Source organism: Urocampus carinirostris, chromosome 3, assembly GCF_059441175.1.
Source record: "Urocampus carinirostris isolate Australia breed hairy pipefish chromosome 3, RoL_Ucar_1.0, whole genome shotgun sequence".
Lineage (NCBI taxonomy): Eukaryota > Metazoa > Chordata > Actinopteri > Syngnathiformes > Syngnathidae > Urocampus > Urocampus carinirostris.
The window spans coordinates 21619235-21640245 of NC_142351.1; the positions used below are offsets into that span (position 1 = coordinate 21619235).

The window sequence follows — 21011 nt, forward strand, 5'->3', positions numbered from 1 at the left end:
CTATGACCGTGCTCCACCCACGATTACCCGCTGAAATTTCGCGTCCTACCCATGTGTAACCACGCCCTGGCCGCGTCATTTCCGCGTCATTACCTCGTGTGCCGCCCGCGGTTAACTCATAGTCTAAAGTTTTGAGCAGCGCAAAACTTTTTCGCGCGGCCAACCCCGTGTGAATTTCCGACCGCGTGTAAAGCACTGCTGTATCTCGTCTATATGGCGATCTCAAAGTGTCCAACATCGTCTGCTTCACGGGCAAAATTTTCTGGCCGTGATTCAGCCTCGATACGCCCGTGAAAGGCTTGGTGACCGGGCCCTAAAGTTTTGTGCAGCGCAAAACTTTTTCGCGCTGCCATCCGCGTGTGAATTTCCGACCGCGTGTAAAGCACTGCTGCATCTCGTCTGTATGGCGATCTCAAAGGGTCCAACAGCGTCTGCTTCACAGGCAGAAATTTCTGGCCGTGATTCAGACGCAAACGGCTGTGTGACCGGGCCCTTAAGCAAATTACAATGCATTAATGAATGTATTATTAGTAGTGGCACCATATTTATTTTTTATTTGGCTATGCAAATATATATGTTGTACTTTGGCATTCCTGGTTTAGACGTTACTCTGTTGGCCCAGTGGCTTATGAACCTGCCAGGCTTGCACCCGTAACATTAGTGTTGTGGAGTAGGGGGTGGGCGATACTTTTGGTATACAGGTAAATACAGGAGAGAATCGATCGATATCGATCCAATACCGGTACTTTTTGCTTGAAAATGTCATGATTATGCAATAATTGACTGTCATAGATGCAAAAGCGCAGCAGGAGCTGGACAAGAAAGAGGGGGGTTTGCTATGCGCTTTTAGGAAATTGGTGGAGGAACAAAGGATAGATCCCAGGACAATAGTATCAATCTGATCCAAGTACTGATTTAGTGTTGATTATATCGTTATTTGGATCGATGCGCACACCTCTGGCGGTGACGCCATCGGCGATACTAGTGTGTGGCAGGCACACACTGGGTTCCCTCCCATGTTCGCATTTAGACTGGGTGTGTCTGCCCACTGACCACACAAATACGCACACACCATCAAATGTTCAGTTTTCTATTTAGACCACACAGACTTTTTATGGCAGTGTATGTGCGTGTGTCCTTGGGGACAACCTTTATGGATTTCAAAAATTGCTGAAGAAGGACAGAGTGCGATTGAACGAGCCAAGAGGATGAGAAGAACGTGTGAGAATGTGTTTTTGTGTTTCCACGGAATAGGTGTTTTTTTATGACAGACATTTACTGCCGGCAAGGGCAAACCAAAACAAACAAACACACACAGACATACACACACAATCACACAGACACATTCACAGACTGTCAGCTAGGTTAACATTTGTTAGTAACTAACAACTTTCCAACTCATGACATGAAGACAATATGTGTATGAAGTCATGTGACCAAGACACTCACATCCTCATGCTGATGTAGAACACAGAACAAGTAGAAAATACATCAAATATTTAAACCCAGTTGTCCTTTGCAATAGACTGCCTGTTTGTCTGTGTGGCCGGTACGCTTGTGTATATGTGTGGTCAGGAAAGCATGTCCTCTCTACCCCATGCTGTTTGTTTTAATAAGATGAACGTGCACAGTCGCACAAACATACACGCTCCTTTAGAACCAATCAGCTGAAAGCAGTACACAGCCTCTCACTATCTGTTCATCAAATACATTTACTCTTGTACTTCCTATTCCCTTCGGATTCTCTATTCTGAAATGTTCGACACATTTTTTTTCACTAAATGTGAGCAGTAATATGTGAATTTTGAATTTCCACAAATGCAGTTTTTGAATGCTGATATATATTAGATATACTGTATCAGAAATATGCACTCAAATACAAAAATAAAATGTGTCTTTTGTCAAATTGTTTTCAGGTGCACGGGACTATAAGGCACATGTAATTCAAACTACAGTAAGAGACAGCATATTAATTCGTAACAGTAATGCTTTTCATACACTTACAGTATATAGAATGTAATATAATTATCTGTATTGTCATTAATATCTGCACCATTATACATTGTATGCAACAAGATTAGAAATTGCACTCCAGGGTAAGACGTGTAATAAACACTTTAAAGACAAAAAACATAAAAAAACTCAATAAAAAATAACAATTACAACATAGTGCTTTGAAAAACTGGCCACCGTGCAATGGTTGATTAGTCGAAAAAAAGAGTTGTTTCCCCGTTGTGTTTTTTGCGTTTATTTATATCTTACATGTAATGAAAAAATCGAAAGCATTTTTGTATGTTATCTGAGCCATTGGTGGTCTAGCAGTTAAGTTCGCTACCTGTTGCATATAATATTTTGCTATTTATGTCTGCTACGTTTTTTTTGATTGATCAATGATTGCAAGAACACGTTAATATACAGTAAAACCTCGTGTAGTAACGCACACATGTATACATGTGTATATAATGCATGCATTTCCAATCTTATACGCCATATTTTTCGGTATATTAGGCGCAGTTTCTGGCCAATTTGGGGTTTTTGGGTGCGCCCCATAGTCCGGAAAATACAGTAAATTGTCATTTGGGTATTTTATTTTAAGGCCATATGACTTAAACTGTGGCCACTAGTGTGGTTGGAAGCCGATACATCAATTGTATGAAATTACAATTTTAAAAAAAGGCTTACCTTCTTGAGCTGGCCGCTGCGTGTCCCCACAAAAACCACTGTATGCTCGCCATACGTGTATGCTGCTACAGCTCCCATGCCTTCTGTGCGGTCCTCGAACAATGGACTTCCTTCGATGACCCGAAGACCCCCCAGCGGTTGATTTAACACAAGGCCACAAAAGTCGTCTCCGATCTGTTTCGGCTGAAAAAAAAAGGGATTAAGGATACGCATGCGGCACTGGCCCTTGAACAAGGTTGTTTAATGTCAAAGTGATTTTTGAATATTTAGTTTACAACATTCTTGGGTGCGTTGAGTGTCTTTTAAACCAGCAAACGTCGAATTAAACAAATAATTTATCTTTTGTAATTCCAAATAAGTGTGCAAGGCAGTGCGCAAAAGGCAAGCAACTCCACCGAAAGCACAGGCCTACTTTTTACCAATTTCATGAAATGCCTCTGTCATGTTTAACTTATCATATCAACAAAATAAAACACTGTTTGCTAAAAATTGTTTTTTTTTTTCTTCAGGGTGGACTTAAAGGCATCGGGATCAAATTAAAATAAAGGCAACTTTTTGCATTTGCAAGCTAAACATTTTTTTCTTTGCATCATGGTTTTCCTTTTTCTGCAAAATGTTTTTTTTAATTTATTCTTTTAATGTAATCATAAAAAATATTCCAAGCCTATTCACTACATTCTATAGCATTTCCTATTGATACATTTCTTCCAAAACAAATATTTCGAAAGACATTTTTCATCCATTAAAATATCTACCTCCAGTTGATTTCATGCCAATGTCATCTGCTCAGGTCAGTTACAGTAGCAGTGTTGGGCACGTTACTTCTATCCCTCCATTATCTGCACCACTTATCCTCAGTAAGGTCGCGGGGGTGATGGAGCCCATCCCAACCATCTTCGCGCAGTGGGTAGGGGACACCCTGAACTGCTTGGCAGTCAGTCGCAGGGCACACAGACAACTCACTTGCTCATTCACTCCAATTTGGACCCGCCAATTAACCTGACATGCATGTTTTTTGGAATGTGGGAGGAAACCAGAGTGCCTGGAAGAAACCCACGCAAGCTTGGGGAGAACAAACAAACTCCGCACAGGAAGATTCGATCTCATGACCTCAGAACTGTGCCGCGGAAGCGCTAACCACTCATCCGCCGTGCCGCCCGGCACGTTACCCCAAAAAAGTAATTATTTATAGTTACTCACTACTTCCTTCAAACCAAAAATGAGTCAGTAACATGGGGAGTAACTAATTCAGTTACTTTAAAAATAAGTTGTATGTTAAAGGATGCAAAATTTTCCGAGCAATTTCAAAACACGGCGTTTACTTGTAAGGATGGGAATACCAACTGTTTTTAGGGAACCCGCTTTTTTGGCTTGGCTCACTAAAATAGCCGGCCCTTCCGGGTCCCAAACGGCTCTTCGGCTTGTTTTCGTTTTAATCCCCCCAATCTTATGCCATGAATGACTTAAAAGAGGAGAAAATAAAGACAAAAATGAAAATAAATACTAGTAAGTAAATACTATATTCGTAATCGCTATCTAACTATAATGTAGTCACTTTTTTGAATAATGACATCTGAAAAGACATGATGTCACGTAAACAATTTTGAGGAGAGCGAAAACCTGCGCTGCTGAAAACAGTGTCAGGTGTGCAAAGGGGAACACCCCGCCGTTGGCGTTCTGACCGTCATTTACGATAACGGTGTATTAACAGTGAAGAAAATAATTAGTTAGATTACCCAGTTACGAAAAAAATAACGCTGTTACCTAACGGCCTTATTCCCAACACTGTTCATCAGTGTTAATCAGAGTAATTTGGGGTATATTCATGACAGGGCCTCACTGGACTAAATATTCTTCCCAGAAAATCCACATTTTTCCTTCTTCTGATTGGCTATTCAGACCAAAATCTGAGATCAATGGTTTCAATAAGAAAGCACAGCCTGCCACCACTGGTCTGTAAGTAAGCCGTTCACTTTTAGATAATTACCATAGAATGGGAAACCTGATTGTGTCACAGACAAAGGATAAGCAGAAGTGTGGTATGAACATAAATTTGCACACAAATAGTAATGATGAAAGATCAAGTAAATTATTCATAACCATGTTCTGTACAGTGCAATTCCAGGTCAAACACAGTAATCTGAATAATATTTTGTTCACACAAAATGAATGAAGCAGAAGGATCGACCCATTTCTTATCAATCTCAGCGCCTGGTCAATTTGCGACTTAGTGTTGACTAAAAATGACATCACAGTTTCCCGGGGGTTAAAAAGGGTTTTAACAATTTTGGGCAAGCTGAGATGAGCTAGGTCGTCACTTGAGCCCTGAGCAAAAGTGCCTGGGAGGGTGGCTTGATCAAATAGTACATGACTCACTGTATGGATGCAAGGCAGCTCTTTGTTAAGTAACCAAGGCAACGACAGGCGGCCCTCTCCTCGGTAGCAGGAGCGTATCCTCTCTCTCATGGCCAGGTTAATATCGTGCAGCGTGAACAGACACAGGAGCGTCTCTCTGGGGGGATTTGAACGGTTCTTCTGACCCTGCACAACACAGCCGCATGAGAAATGAGAGCAGGTAATCAAATTGTGGTGCCCCATCTGGAGCAAATTTTAAAATTCAAGTAGTGTCATAAAAATCTCATGCCCGACATTAAAATTAAGTAGCGTTCATTCAAAATTCGACAGTGATAAATGAAATGGGTTTTGTCAGTCATAGTAAAGCAAAATATCAAACATACGGTCCACAGGCCAGACCCGGCCCATGAGATAATTCCTGCGGCCTGCCATTAATTCACACGTATGTCAAGCAAGTCTCTAGGTCAAATGATCTCTCTGAGTGCTAAAGGGCAGTGAATATGTAAAAGAGCAGACATCCTCCATTCGCAACACGATGATTTCATCTAAAAATATGGCGCAGGGGTTAAATCGCCGCCTGTGCCTAAGGACGAGGTAAGGTGTAAGCCGACTGGGTTTAGGCTACAAGGGCAGCCGGACTGCATTGTTCTGCTATGGTTGCTGTACGGGTCAGGGATGAGATGGGCGACCCGGGTCGAGGCGATTCACAAGACTCTGCTAAGAGGACGAACGTCAGGGAGTAGAGACGAGGCCTTTGGCGGAATGTGGCGCCCTGGGCCGCCGCCAAACCCTGCCGGCAACGGGTGACAATCTATATAGCCTAGTAGTTTGATCTCATGTAATCTAATTATATTGCCCAAACACTACTAAAACTTTTATATTTTGATATTATTCATTTATTCCAAACTAGAACGACAATAGGGGCAAAAATGATGTTCTTTCATAGCTCCCACTTGAGTTTGTATAGCGTGGTGAGTTGGTTGAGGTGTAAAACTATTATCAATCAACTGTAAAATAACAGATTACACATTCAATGGCAACCATTATAATGTTTTTCGTCATTGCCCATTCACTCCTAAAACTTTTCTTTTGTGTTTTTATTTATTCCAAACCTGTATGACAATTAAGGCCCAAAAAAATGTCATAACTCCCACTTGAGCTTTTATAGCGTGGTGAGTTGCTTAAGATGTAAAACAGTTATCACTCAACTGTTACACATTTAGTGCCTAACATGAAAATATTGTTTCCCTCATTGTTTGTTAATGATTGTGTTGTGCTTAGAAAACTTTCCTTCTCATCTGTGATAATAATAATAGGTAGGGGAGGCTACTTATGTAAACCAAATGATAAAGCATAGAACTTAAAAAAAAAGCTGCAGTTCGAGTTTACATTCTTTTACTGATCCGGACCGCCTGAAAACAAAGTCTGGATCTGGAGCCAAGTGAATTTGACAACCCTGCTGTAAGGTTATGCTCAGTTTAAACAACCCCAATGTGTAAAACCTTACTTTAAGAGAAGATGACAAACCTGAGAAAAGATGACAAACAGCACATCATCGTCCTCTGATAGGCCAAGCGCCTGAGCCAAGCGACGTCCTGGTTTCTGTTTATAGGCAGCCTGAACCAGTCGGTACTCCACACCATCCTTGGTGCATCCGAGGGGGAATTCCACATAGGAGTAGAACTCCGTGTCATTGGAGCACATCCTCACAATCTTGGAGGTGAAAAATTTCTCTCCACCAGCATCCATCTGCGTCAGCTGGGTGTCCAGCTGTAGCGTCAGGAAGTACACGTAGGTACGGCTGGAGAAGCCATAAACATAGTAGATGTCGAAAGCCGGGTAGAGGGACAAAGTGTCAGACGGGATCTTTATCTGTGATGACACAAACTCGTCTTGGTAGACCAGCGAAAACATGTTAACGCTCTCCTCGTCGGCCACCAGTTTCCTGCTGGACAACGTGGGGAAGTACTCAGACTTCCCATCAATGGCGGCGCCGATGAAGAGGCGGCTGCTACCCTTATATGTTTTTTTTCTCTTGGGGTCAGTGGTCCAGTCGTCCTCACGGACAACCACACCTAAAAAAAAACCCATTATGGTTACTATGGTCACATCAGCAGACCAACACACCAGGGTATAACTGACTTTTAAGTATAATTTACAATCCATTTATATTGGTGTATTTGTTATTTCACCTATGGATGTCATCTACTGATTTGGCTAAATATTAACCAATCTTAGAGTCAACCGGAAGCACAATTATAATTTAACATTAATTGCACTATTTCTTTTGAAAATGCATATACAAAATAATTGGACCTTACAAAAATGCTCGGTGAAGGATTGTCAAATAACAGCATAGGGTACATAGGCAGACAAATAATTAAAACATTTTTATTAACTAAGCCATAAGGGAAACATTGCATGGTGGACCATTTCAAAGTGTACCTGATCTTTTCGAAGTTTCATAAAGATCATTGTAAGATGTGAAATCTATTTATATCTTTTTGCGTAGAATTCAATCCAATAAAAGTGTCAGTTACACAAAATATTGCTAGCCTATCCTTCTTAACCCAAATTGGAGTCGCAAGTGAGAAGAAAGCTCTCCCTGTTGATGGTGGGAACTGAAAGTCATTTGCAAGGCAATAATGGAAAAACAATGTTTACAGGGACCCATTAATTAAGAGCCCTCAATGAATCTAAGATAGATGTTTTTGGAATGTCAAAGCCAAAGTACAATAATACTTATAGAAAAGAAATCACAGAAGCAAAGTCTAATTTGAAACTAAGTAAATCCCGATACAATATTGAGTTTACTCAGAAGAAATTATTAAGCAGTCATTTATTATACATTTGATATTTCCTCAATTTGGAGCTCGACTGTTAAACTGTTAAAATAAACCAGTTAACACATTCAATGCCAAACATGAACACATTTTACCCCATTGTCTGTGAAAAAAAGTGTTGTTTTCAAGATCACCTGTCATCCGTGAATATGTAGGGTAGGTTAGTAATACTGTATTACGATACCAACTGTATGTAACATTCTACATGCAGACATTTCTTGTGTAAATATCATGTAAATTATAACTATAGCCTTATCCTCCTTGTTTTATAACCTTATCTTCTCTGTTCCTTTATCTTCTTGGCTTTTTCCCTCACTGTGAATGTGTGAACTGGAGTGTCATGCCCAATTTCGTTGTCACAATATGTTAACCCATTTTGTAACAATGACAATAAAGGTATATTCTATTCTATTCTATTCTAATGCAGGATGAATGATGAAGCAAAATACTAAAAAACAAAGTTGTCAATTTTGAGTCAACATTCTTTAAAGCAAAAAGTCTGGATCCGGCACCAGGGCGAAAGTGAGTTTGACATCTCTGAGTTAAACTAACATATCTTAACAGTAACGCAAAACCCCAACCTCCTCCACCATGCGAGGCTTGCCTGGCTCATCCATGACTTATAAGTCTCATCTCGCTTGTAACACAGTCATGACACCCGCCTACCTGCCATCCCATCAGCCTCTCTGGCACCAGACAAGTAGTGTTCCTTGCGGTGGTGAGGCTCCCCCAGTTTGAAAAGGTCCTCCAGCCGGAGAAACTGGCAGACACCCTGCCAGATGGATCCGCATGCCACCAGCCTGTTACCAGTGTAGTCCACCAAGAGAAGCTTGTTCACATTGTCCAAAGAGTCCAGGCTGGGGAAACAAACAGGTAAGTAGAAAGAAAAACAAGAATAGTTGTAAAAAACTGAGGTGAGACAGACCGGTGAGCACAGGCCCTGACGCTAGGTGGAGGGTAACACTTGGCGTTATCTTCCACTGGTCCAGTCATGTGACTCCTCAGCTCTGTCAGATTGGCCGACAGCTTGAGGACTCGGTTGACAGCTCCGACAAAAACCTCTCCTGTCCTCTTGTGGACGGTCAGGTGGGTGAGGGAGGTGTCCATCACCCGGTAGGCCACCCGGCCACCTGCCGCAACCACTGGAGGAGGCGGGGCCGCCGGAGCACAGAGGAGAAGGCGAGGACAGGAGAGTAGGAGGACCAAGAAGATGGGGACAGGTGAGGGAAACATAACGGGAGATGGGCAAGGCAGGAAAGGAGGGAGGAATTGTCCACAGGTAGATGAAGGGTGTCAGCGGGTCATGACTGCAAAAAAAAAACAAGAATTTTTTTTTTTAAGTTTTGAAAATGTCATTGGGAGGCAATTTCACATTATTTACTCAAAACTAGGTATGCGAGCTTATGCAGTTTTTCATCAACTTATGGTGGCAACATAAAGTGACAGGCAGCATACGCAATGAAATATTCTTTTGCTGAAAGGTGTGATTGACTGATGTATGCAGCCACTGATACAACGAAAGCACTTGATTCGTAAGTGGCAACATGTTTGCTTATGTTTTGTTGGGTGAATCAGAAAAAACACAAGTGGTGATCGAAGGAATAAATATGCAAGTTGGCTCCAGAAGTAGGAAGTACAGAGAGGTAATTCCCCTGTGGTAATTATAGAACTCTGGGCCGTGACCCTCAAACTGAGCAAGTTAGCCAAGCAGATTCCATAAACTCCTCTCTCTCGCACGATTGCAGTATTTTCTGATTTTTACAATAGAACTCTGCTCCAACCATGTTTTAGTGATATACTATATTTGCTGATATGGGACACAGGCTCTGACATTATTTTAATTTCATAAATTTAGTTTAGTCATCAAAAATTACACAGTGAAATAAAATGCGCTGAAAAATTGAAAAACCCATGACCTCAGAACTGTGCCACGGACGCGCTAACCACTCGACCGCTGTGAAATGAAATGATTTGCATTTATATAGCGCTTTTCAAGTCAATGACTTCCCAAAGCGCTTTACATTGTGCTTCACATTTCCCAATAGCGGCCGTGATCTCTGCAGCCATGTAAGGCGCTAACCTGCTTATTGGGGGTATTGGGGGTTCAGTGTCTTACCCAAGGACACTTCGGCATGTAACACGGACAAGCCGGGATTCGAACTGGGATCCCTTAATCCTAAAACGATCGCTCTACCTCCCGAGCTGCTGCCGCCCTATGAACTATAATACAAAAAAAAAATCATAGGTCGAGGAATTTTTATTTCCTTTACAGAGTGGGATCCCAACCTAGAAGTCGCAGCCATGTTTGGCTATCATCTTGCTGCTCCACTGTGCTCTTGGAACTGGTTTCCGTTCACATTAGACAATACATTGCCATCTAGCGTTTAAATATTACACACTGTGGCATTAAAAGGAAAAAAAACACATAAGTTGTGATCAAAGGAATAAATATGTAAGTCAGCTGCAGAAAAAGTAGGAAAACAGAGAGGTAATTCCCATGTGGTAATCGGAGAACTCGAGGCTGTGACCCTCAAACTGAGCTACTTAGCCAAGCAGATTTCATAAACATCCAAAGAACTCTACATAGAAGAGGCAAGCTCTACAAATAGCAAAAATACCTTTTGGTAAGAAAATTTACTCGAAACCTAAATAAATTTAAATATTTTCAAACTTGTTCTCCTTATTAGTGATAGCGGTGCGCTCAAGACAATCCCAGGTGAATTTAGAAGTGGATATGTCACCAGTCAATCACTGACCAAATACTGTATGTACCAGCTGTTTTTGTGGGCACAGCTGTTGGGAATTGACATTTCAATTATGTGCAAGGCGCTAGAAGAATCTGAAAAAGGAAAGTCTGCCAACATAGCTAAGAGTAAACATAATTAAAAGTCAGAAGTGGTATTTTCTTAGGAAAAAACTCAATAAGTGAATGTCCTAATACCTCTATCACATCTGTACTCTTGTGTAAGTGAAATATGCAACTAAAATGTCCTCACTGGGAGCAAAAACACACAAAAAAATACAAAGTCTAAGATTGCAAACTGATGGATGATGAAATGAAATTGAAGAGTGCTTCAAGAAACAAACACACTGGTCCATCTGTCAAGCCGTCGTCTCGTGTGTCCCCCTCTCAGTCCAGCAGGTTAATTAGTTAATGTGCTGATCTTTCACTTCTTGTTTGGGCTTCAGTGAGTGTGTGTCTGTGCAGTGTGCGCGTCTGCACCATGAATGCTGCGCTGGGCTAAAACTTTATTACGGTGACATGGTGGTGGATTCCGCCTCATTAACCACTAATCATGGCAACAGCGATGCAAGCGAGCAGGAGAGACGCCAGTCTACATATGCTAACTACTGCACAAGCTAAAAAGAGAAACCTGCTTGCTTATGCGCTTATTTTTCTTATGTTTTTCTAAAGACGGGGTTCCTACAGCTTAAGGCAAGTTGAATTCAAGACTTTCAAGACTTTTTAATGCCTTTTGAAATCAAATTTAAGACCAAGTTGACATAAAAACACAATTCAAACAAAGGAAATAAAAAACATGATTATTTCTTGCACACAATGTATGGTACACATCCCTTATCACAGCATTTAGCCGAAAGGAAAAACCTTGGTTAGACAGTCACTACTCATTAAATGTACTCTTTCCCATAGTCCAAGGTAAACGTCTCTGTCTAAAGTTGCTATGTGTATTCTGGGTAGACCTAAGACATGTGTCCTCTCTGAAAGGCCCGACTGAAACCTCATCAATTTCATCATTTTGATAGTTCTGTTATTGTGGTCACGCCATGTTGCAACCAAGGTAAATCGGTGAATTGTGAAAATAGGCAATTGTTAACGTTACTACATCTTTTAAAAAAAAAAAAAAATCGGATTCATGCATTTTTATGACTTTTGGAAATTTAAGACATTTTAATGCCATTTAGGGTCTTATTTTTAGAATCATGAATTCAGTGCCTTTTAAGACTTTTTAAGGCTCCGCGTGAACCGTGCAAGAAGTAGTGTGGGCAAACCTTTGTGATAATGCACATAAAAAATAATAAAGTCAAGTCAAGTTATGTTTATTTGTATAGCCCTTAATCACAAGGAGTCTCAAACGGCTGCACATACCACAGATTATTGCAAACCACAAACTATCATCCCCTGATCTAAAACCTACATGAGGGCAAGGAAAAACTCAAAATCCTCATCATGAGGAAGCAAATTAGATTAAGTCTGTTGCCTTAGCAACCACCAATGACAACAAAGGAAAAATATGATTTATCATGTCTGTAATGCAATCTGGCATTATTGTCCACAGTGGTTTATTATTGGGGGGACAAAAGGGCAATTATGTAAAATTTAATTTAATTACGAGTATTTTTGCCTCGTAGTTACTTTTAGCAATAAGAACTGAGCAAGTATATACAAAGACTTCACCTCACTGTCTGCACCTGACAACTGTTGCTATGGCATCAGTAACAAGAAAGTCAGTTGTCACGTCATATTGTCAGATATAACAAAATTGTGAATATGCTTGTTTGCTGTTGAAATTGTCGTGTTTGTTTTGCTGCTGTTGGTGTCGGTGGGTGTCGGTGGATTTGTTCAGACCAAAAAACAATCGACTTTGGCCTGGACGGATCTATTGACACTAACAAAGATGTTATATAACGAAATTGTGAATATGCTTGATTGCTATTAAGATTGTCGAGAGGGGTTGTTCAAACCTCACATTGTTTGTTTGTTTGTGTTTAGTGTCAATAAATTTGTTCAAACCAAAAAGTTATTAAGCAAATGAGACAAACAGTACACACACATGTCAAGTCAAGTCATGTTTATTTGTATCACAGCATGTGCGTGCAAACTACTGTATACCCCCCAAAAAATATGCCTTGAATGGGTGATATAGATCAACATAAAATCACAATTCAATTAGATTTGCTTCTCTACATTATCGTATTATCAAAACCGGCAAAATATGTGCAAAACCTGAAAAGAACCTTTACTAGAAAACTGTGGGACCCTTGTCCTGCACTTGGCTGTGATTGGCCAATCTTGACTTGAGTTTATGGGGTGTGACTTTCAACACACCAGCTGGTGTGAGGAGTGAGCGTCAGGTGTGAAAGTTCACAACTCTGTTACAGCTTACAGCACTTCCCTTTCACGCAGATGCCATCTTGTCTGTTATATAATTCGATCACCAACCTTCCCTACATTCTTTTGGTGGTTTCCTCACAAAAAGAACATAGATGCATGAAACAAAACACAGCAAAAACGAAGATGCGTGTTGACTGTGAGGAACAAAGCCAATTAAGCAGCTAAACTGAGGATGGATGGAATACAGACCAAGCTTTTTGATACATGTCCATCGTTTGTTTAATACCTTTAATTTTTAGTAAAATTAAATAATTAATTATTTAATTAATAAAAGGTTGACTATGAGGTAATACATGTACTGTAAACCCCATAAAGGAAGCTGCTCCAAAAAGAGCAACAGGGATAGTACTTAAGGACTGTGCTAACCAGATGGCTAGGTTTTTCACCACATTCTTTAAGCAGGACTGTCACGGGTACCATTCCGTCCTGCTTTTAAACGTCCACCATCATCCTTATCCCCAAAGAGTCATCTGTGGTCAGCCCTAATTGTTAAGAACTGTTGCATTTACCCCTGTGGCAATGAAATGCCTTGACAGGTTGGTGTTCCAGCACATCAAAGACTCCCCACACTGGACCCTCATCGAGTTGCCTATATAGGGCTTTTGTCAGGAACCTTTTTGACACAAAGAGCCATAAAAGCAAAATATTTTGGTCCATTTTTTGAGAGATCTATATTTTAAGACAAAATTCTACAAAATTGCTGAACGCGGTCTCTAGACAAAAGCTAACTCTTCAGCACATTTTAGTTTACGCTGTGGTGTTTGATAATCTAATAAAATGTATGATAATGATAATAATGACAGAGCTTTTGTCTCATAACAATATAAATATACCAAACAATAACTAAATAATAGGCTCATTTGTGTCCTAAATAATGGCTTCAAAACAAGGTGCAGGCAAAGTTATTTTGTAAAGAAGTAACAAAATACTGAAAACAAGGAGGTTAAAGACATGTCTAGAAAATGAGTGCTTGCAATATGTGGGCATAGATCCCCCCATCTTTACCTCTCACCCAATCAAATTTCTCTGGGTGCTTTTGTGGTGTTTATGGGTATGGGTGTTTACAGTTGGTTCTGTGGGCAGAACATAATTGTTTCATGAGTTTCAATATAAATAATTATTTGGTAATGCACGGCCAAAAGAATGTATGTTTGTGTGACACCGTGACTGTTAACTGTAGTTAAGACTGTGCCCTATAAATACTGGACCAAACCCTTGTCAGTGTTGCTTTGGCTTTGCATGTTTTACGGTTGTAACTGCCCAACCCACATTTGGAGCGATTCAGTAAAACAGTAAACATCTCATTTGATCTCTAAGGCAGATACATTTATAAAAAGGGGGCGGCAGTAGCTCAGGAGGTAGAGCGATCGTCTTAGGATTAAGGGATCCCAGTTCGAATCCCGGCTTGTCCGTGTTACATGTCGAAGTGTCCTTGGGTAAGACATTGAACCCCCAATACCCCCAATAAGCAGGTTAGCCGCTTACATGGCTGCACAGATCACGGCCGCTATTGGGAAATGTGAAGCACAATGTAAAGCGCTTTGGGAAGTCATTGACTTGAAAAGCGCTATATAAATGCAGATCATTTCATTTCAAAAGGACTATATCTGGCGAGCAAGCCATAGGTTTCTACTGATGACAGCATGAACACTGAACTTCACATTGCACCTGGAGCATCAGTAGGAACCATGTCAGGATATTCTTCTGGAAAGCCCGATCGGGCCCAACTTAACCCAGACTAGAGCGCAGATGAAAAAAGGAATCTCTATATCCTTTTCTGTACACGACATTTGGCATTTGTGACTTATGCATAGGAGCTCTACTGTAAAAAAAAAAAAATGTTTTGGACAGTTAGCATAAACACCAATCCATGTTACATAACTCAACACTAAGTAGTCACATATTTTATCTAACCTGTGAACATAATTCGAGGTAATTTGTAAACATTACCTTACTAGCTCTTGTAGGTCTCATAGCGACTATACTGTATGTCTTCATCTTTTGAGTTACAAACTATGTAGTTGGAATTTTTTTATTACCAGTGTCGTTAATAACACATATTGTAATTGAAATGAAATGAAATGAAATGATCTGCATTTATATAGCGCTTTTCAAGACAATGAATTCCCAAAGCGCTTTACAATGTGCTCCACATTTCCCAATAGCGGACTTGCAGCCATGTCAGGCGCTAACCTGCTTATTGGGGGTATTAGGGGTTTAGTGTCTTATCCAAGGACACTTCGACATGTAACAAGGACGAGCCGGGATTCAAACTAGGATCCCTTGATCCCAAGGTGAGCGCTCTACCTCCTGAGCTACTGCCGCCCCAATTAACAGTCTTCGGATTTACTCTCATTGCCGTTTGCATTTTTCATCCCAACAAGCGATTCTGAGTGGGTTGCCATGTTGGCCAAGTAAAACCACACAGCACCCCTTTTTTTTTTTGCTTTCATTACACAGTATAACTCGTCGATTCGTTGACCTGAGCGCAAAGTGAAGTTGGATCATTCATGGTCAATTTTGGTCAACTACTTCCCTCTTGACGATTCTGCCCAGGTCCGGTTTGGGGGCATAGGCATTGCATCTCTGCGTTTTGCATATTTCTTGGTGCTATCGTCTTACTCAAGCTATGATTTCTGGGGGATTTTGCGGATGACCCAGCACATGTTAGGGAGACTATGTATCCAGCTAGGCCTGCCTGGAAACGCCTGGGGACCCTGTTGGATGAGCTGGACAATGTTGGAAATAGGGAGGTCCCTGCAGAAGATAATGGATGTATGGTAGGATATTTCTTTACTTTTAAACAAATAAGTAACAAATCCCAAACAAAAAAATGTCCTCGAGCCTGACTTTAAATGACTCAAGTGACAGTACCCCATACCTGATGATTGAACCCATATATGTACATCTGCCCCACTATTACCAAACAATGGAGCTATTTAACATAACAAGAATGGTCAACAGGAGGAAATGCCGGCCTAATGAAATTGAATCTTTATGGGCACTCAAAGAGTGTGTGTGGCTGAATGACTAAATTAATGGTAAGAAATGCAGCAATTACTTAATTACTCGGGGCAGGGTTAAGGGCGATGTTTCAGTTAAGCGATGCGTCTATGCATCACTAAAATGCTTTCACTTTTATGGGCGCTCACTTTGTTTTCCACACGCTGGCCTCTGCTTCCACCCGGAGAAGCAAAGCACCATGCAGCCGCAAATGCTCACCGCTGAAATGAAGGAGAGGAGCCGAAAGACAAACATTAGCATTGGTTGTCGATCTAATGAAATCTTGGATTGCCTTTGGCTCAGCGATATATGTGAGGCGTGATGAAGACTGACACATTCCCAGCACTATTAATGATGTTGATATGGCTATTGTGCACTATTATCCGTGTGTCCCTCTCAGAGATGGGTAGTAACGAGTAAAATTTACTCTGTTGCATTTACTTGCGTAAGTTTTGGGACATTAACTATTTCTAGGAGTATTTTTAAATCACTATACTATTTACCGGTACTTTTGCTTGAGTAGATTTGTGAATAAGAAAATGTACACATACTGCACTACATTAGTATACAGTACATTGAAGTCTTTACTTAAGTATGTAAGCATGTGTCTGTCTGTCCGTGGCAGATTGTGCGGTTTACACTTCATTCCAGCCTGAATTAGTGATGTGTCGTCAATTATTCATATTTTGTATAAAACAGGTTAAAGTTGTTCTGTATTTAATTGTATTTTACATCTGTTTAATTTTTCTTTCATGTGTTTTTCATTCAGGGGTTCAGGGTTCAAGTCTGATTGAGGGGACTGTCAAAAACCTGTCTTTTTGTCATTTTCTCTCTTCACCCTGCGTTTTTTTTTTCTTTTTTGACACAGAACAGACACACAGAATTTACACAAGTTCATCGGCTAGCTTGTTGTCTTGCCTGCAGAGCTTGTTGAAAAAGTACAGGGCTTTAAATGTGCTACTTGTGGTTAATTTATTACTTTGCTTTGTACTCTTATCATATTTCTTTGATAATTTGATTTGTTTGAATGGTTATTTAAAAAAATCAGTAGATGAGATGTTGCTACAGTTACTCAGTATTTGAGAGGTTTTTACACCAAGTGCTTTTTTACCTTTACTAAAGTAATTATTTGGATGACTACGTTTTACTTCTACTTGAGTCATATTTTTCTGAAGTAACAGTACAGTAATTTTACTTGAGTAACATCTTTGGCCACTCTACCCACCTCTGGTCCCTCTGAACCAAAACACTATCCGTCCCTCTCTTAGCAGGGTGAGACAGTCAACTGAGAGAGCCTGAGTTCTGATCAAGGTTTGGTCCTTGAAGAGTTTTTCCTTGCTGCCGTTGCCAAGTGCAGATTTTGGATTCAGATATTTTTGAGGTTTTTAACCTACACATGTTTTGCAGTGGATCTGCAATATGTATTTCAAATCTGACTGCCTTGACTCAGTGCACGGGAGGGAATTGCACTTAAAACTGGCCAAAGTATTTGGAAAACAATGTCATTAGTAGACACAAACAGTACATGTCAAGAAATACATGCCTAACTCATCCGTTGTGAAAAATGCATGTACTTTGTTAAAAGATTACGCTTTCATTTTCTCTGCAAATACACACACCTATACAACTGTAGAATACACACTCCTGCAGGTCGAGGGTCATCAAAAGCGGAAAAGGAGAAGACCAAGCGATTGTTTCCTTTCAGTTGTTCATCACATCCTCTCATGTGTGAGCAATTGTGGCGTGTGCCAGCTGTGCATGAAGTCGTGTGCATGTGCTTAGAAAAAAACATGACTGGAAGGGGTGAAGCTCAGGCGACGTCACACCACAACTTGATATTGTTTCACCATTTCATTTTTTCGCAAGATGATTTTAATTACGTTACTGACTTACAACAATCAGTGAAGTGCCAGTTGTTCCCCCCTCGCTCCAAAGGTTTGCTTCGTTGCTGCTCTTCATGTGTTGTGCTCATACAATAAAGCATGGACTTATGCTATATAGTTAAAATTACACTACATTTACATTTTTTCCGTAGTGACAGAAATTAAAATGAAGATGTCACAAAATTATTGACAAATTCATGTGGGTCTCAGCCTGAATAGACAGAGCTGGCATACACTGTATAGAATTTGTTTTTGTTCTACAAAACCAAGGTTCAAAGCGGTACCAACGCAGATGTAAATAACAGTTGAAGAAATCAAGCATGCGTGTAAGGCATTGCATAAACAAACTGATGAAAGAAGTAACTTGACCCTCTTAATTGGGCTACAGTGAACCTTTGTTTATTATCCGAGGTTATGTTCCAAAAGGACACAATAGGCAAAATCCTTGAAGAAGAAACCTATACGTTCTTCATATTTTTACAGACTCAAGTACTTGTTAAAAAATTAGATTTCTGCATTAATATTTATTTTTACAAATAGCCACTGTATTGTCAAATAATAATTCTACTCATCAATGTGAACTGAAAGCCTTATATTGCTAAGCACCAGGACCAGAGTCATATGGAGAGTTACGTCTTTGAGCTGCCTGTCTACTATTGCCCGACATCATAAAATTCTGGTCTGCTGTTGGTTTGAATAAATGAATGGCCTTTGTTGTCATTATACAAATACAGTACAGTACAGTATGAAATGAAATGAAATAATAATAATAATAATAATAATTTCCTTGTATTGTCATTCTGTGTAACAATGTACACAGAACGAAATGTCGATTGCATCTGACCCGATGCAGCCGCAGCCAAGAGAGGGCGCCGCCGACCACTTTTTAAGTCTTAGGAATGACTCGGCCGGGGCGCGAACCCGAACCTCCCAGTCTCAAATGAAGTGGGGCGGCAGTGGCTCAGGAGGTAGAGCGATCGTTTTAGGATTAAGGGATCCCAGTTCGAATCCCGGCTTGTCCGTGTTACATGTCGAAGTGTCCTTGGGTAAGACATTGAACCCCCAATTACCCCCAATAAGCAGGTTAGCCGCTTACATGGCTGCACAGATCACAGCCGCTATTGGGAAATGTGAAGCACAATGTAAAGCGCTTTGGGAAGTCATTGACTTGAAAAGCGCTATATAAATGCAGATCATTTCATTTCAGTACAGTACAGTATAAGGAAATGGAAGGGCTTTTCCTTTTAGTGAAAGGTAAACAAATTGAAAAGGTGAACTGTGCAAAAAGCATAAAAATGTGAGAAAAAGAAAATACACACACTTCACATCATGCATCATTAAAATGCCCATGTGCCATTGGTTGAACTACCGCCAACAATGCATTTCTCTTCATTCAGTTCATAATCTTGAGTGCTTTATAAAGACTGTAAAATGTTTTTTTATTTGTTCGCTAAGGGTCCCAAGGCTTGCAGTGATGCTAAACGGGGAAGCAATAACATGATAACCATGGAGAAAAGCTTGCGTTTGTCAAGAAATTCAAAGAATGCTCAAATTGATACTCTTGCTGAAAAGCATGGCTACAACCAATCGACTATTTTGACATTTGTCAAAAATAAGGAAATCTTCTAAGGGAATGACAATTCTCGCAAATGGAAGTTTTAGAATCTGTTTCATATTTAATCCTCCGCCACTAGCTCCTCCACCTGGTTAATCCACTGTACCAGCTTAAGTCACGTAACACCAAAGGTAAAGAAAAAAAATTCCCTTGACATGAATATTTATTTATTATATTACTTAATTTTATACTCAATTTTACAAAGTAGTTCTCATTGTATACTATTTCGGTTATCTTAATGTTTTATGTGGGGTACCTCGAGGTCAGAAGGCGTTAGCTATGCATTAGCATAGGTTCCCTTTCTTGATATAAGGCAATCTCACGTTGCGAATCCCACCTCAGAAAGGTAAAATATCGTGTCGGGTAGATTGCACTGATTCAACCACAGAGCCGAGAGACTGTTTAGCCAATCAGAATGCAGAATACAATCCACAACGCAAATCATTAAGAAGACCATGAAAAATGAACTGCGTTAAAGTGAGGGTTTACTGTATTGGAATTCCAAAAACAACAGCCTATTTGGGCTTCTATGCAAATTTAAATGGCTTAATAAAATAGTATATCTGCGTTCTTCTTGACAAACACATTATATACACACACACACCGGTGCCAAATCCCCCTAGTGCCATAGTAGGAGGTGGCTAGAGTCAAGAACACATTCACATTTTTGACTCTTTCTGAGAGATTGATACAGAGGAGGGGATTCTCACTCAACCCAACTGATGTGTTGCAACATTTTGTTGGGAGTCATAACGTGACCAAACTCCCCAATTCCAACCACTAATGCCAAGCGCCAAGCAGGGAGGCAATAGGTACCAATGTTGTAAGGCTTAGGTAGGAGGAGGCTCAAACCAACAACCTCCCAGTCTCAGGGCGGGCACCTTACCCCCAAAGCCACCGAGCTGGCTTCTGGACATAATCCGACTAAAAAGATAATTTGAAATAAATATCAATACCATTATGGACTGACTGACTGAATGATATTACCTTGGACACTTGTTACTTCTAACAGATGTTAAGTCTACGTTTAGATATGAAACATATCTGAACACGCACAGACACACACGGCACTTCAATATTGCGTATTAACTGACCAGTGACATTTTTCCTATAACAACATGATGAAGAGCATTCTGGAGAGCAGAGGAAATCTCATTATCAATGTACAAAGATGACATCATGAAACCGCGCTTGAGCATTCATGCACACGCACGAACACACTCACTCACACAATCACACACGTTTAGCAAATATAGCCTATTCAATAAACTGAGAACAACAACATTCAATAACAGTTGTAATCATGAGGTAGCAGATCGTCATTGAATTGGACCTAAGCCTTTTGAAGCATCGTTGTTGGCCTAAATACTTAAAATCAAAGACATAACTGTATGTTTACACCTGGCACAAAATGTCACTTAATTCATTATTCCAACAGCGTTAGGTCATCATTTTAAGGGGTATCATGTCATTGCTGTGTACATTTAAGGTTTATG

At 40.3% G+C, this 21011-nt stretch overlaps 1 protein-coding gene across 1 annotated transcript in view; it reads right to left on the reverse strand.

The window, feature by feature from the left end:
- The window catches only part of plxna3 (plexin A3), a 75347-nt gene that overhangs the window by 46523 nt on the left and 7813 nt on the right, over window positions 1-21011 (reverse strand). Inside the window, exons 2-6 of the mRNA XM_088331017.1 lie at window positions 8806-9187; window positions 8547-8737; window positions 6565-7112; window positions 5059-5223; window positions 2683-2865 (exon numbers count right to left, since the gene is read on the reverse strand). Coding sequence (XP_088187143.1) covers window positions 2683-2865; window positions 5059-5223; window positions 6565-7112; window positions 8547-8737; window positions 8806-9113 — 1395 coding nt within the window. The 5' untranslated portion in view covers window positions 9114-9187. The remainder of the gene's footprint in view (window positions 1-2682; window positions 2866-5058; window positions 5224-6564; window positions 7113-8546; window positions 8738-8805; window positions 9188-21011) is intronic.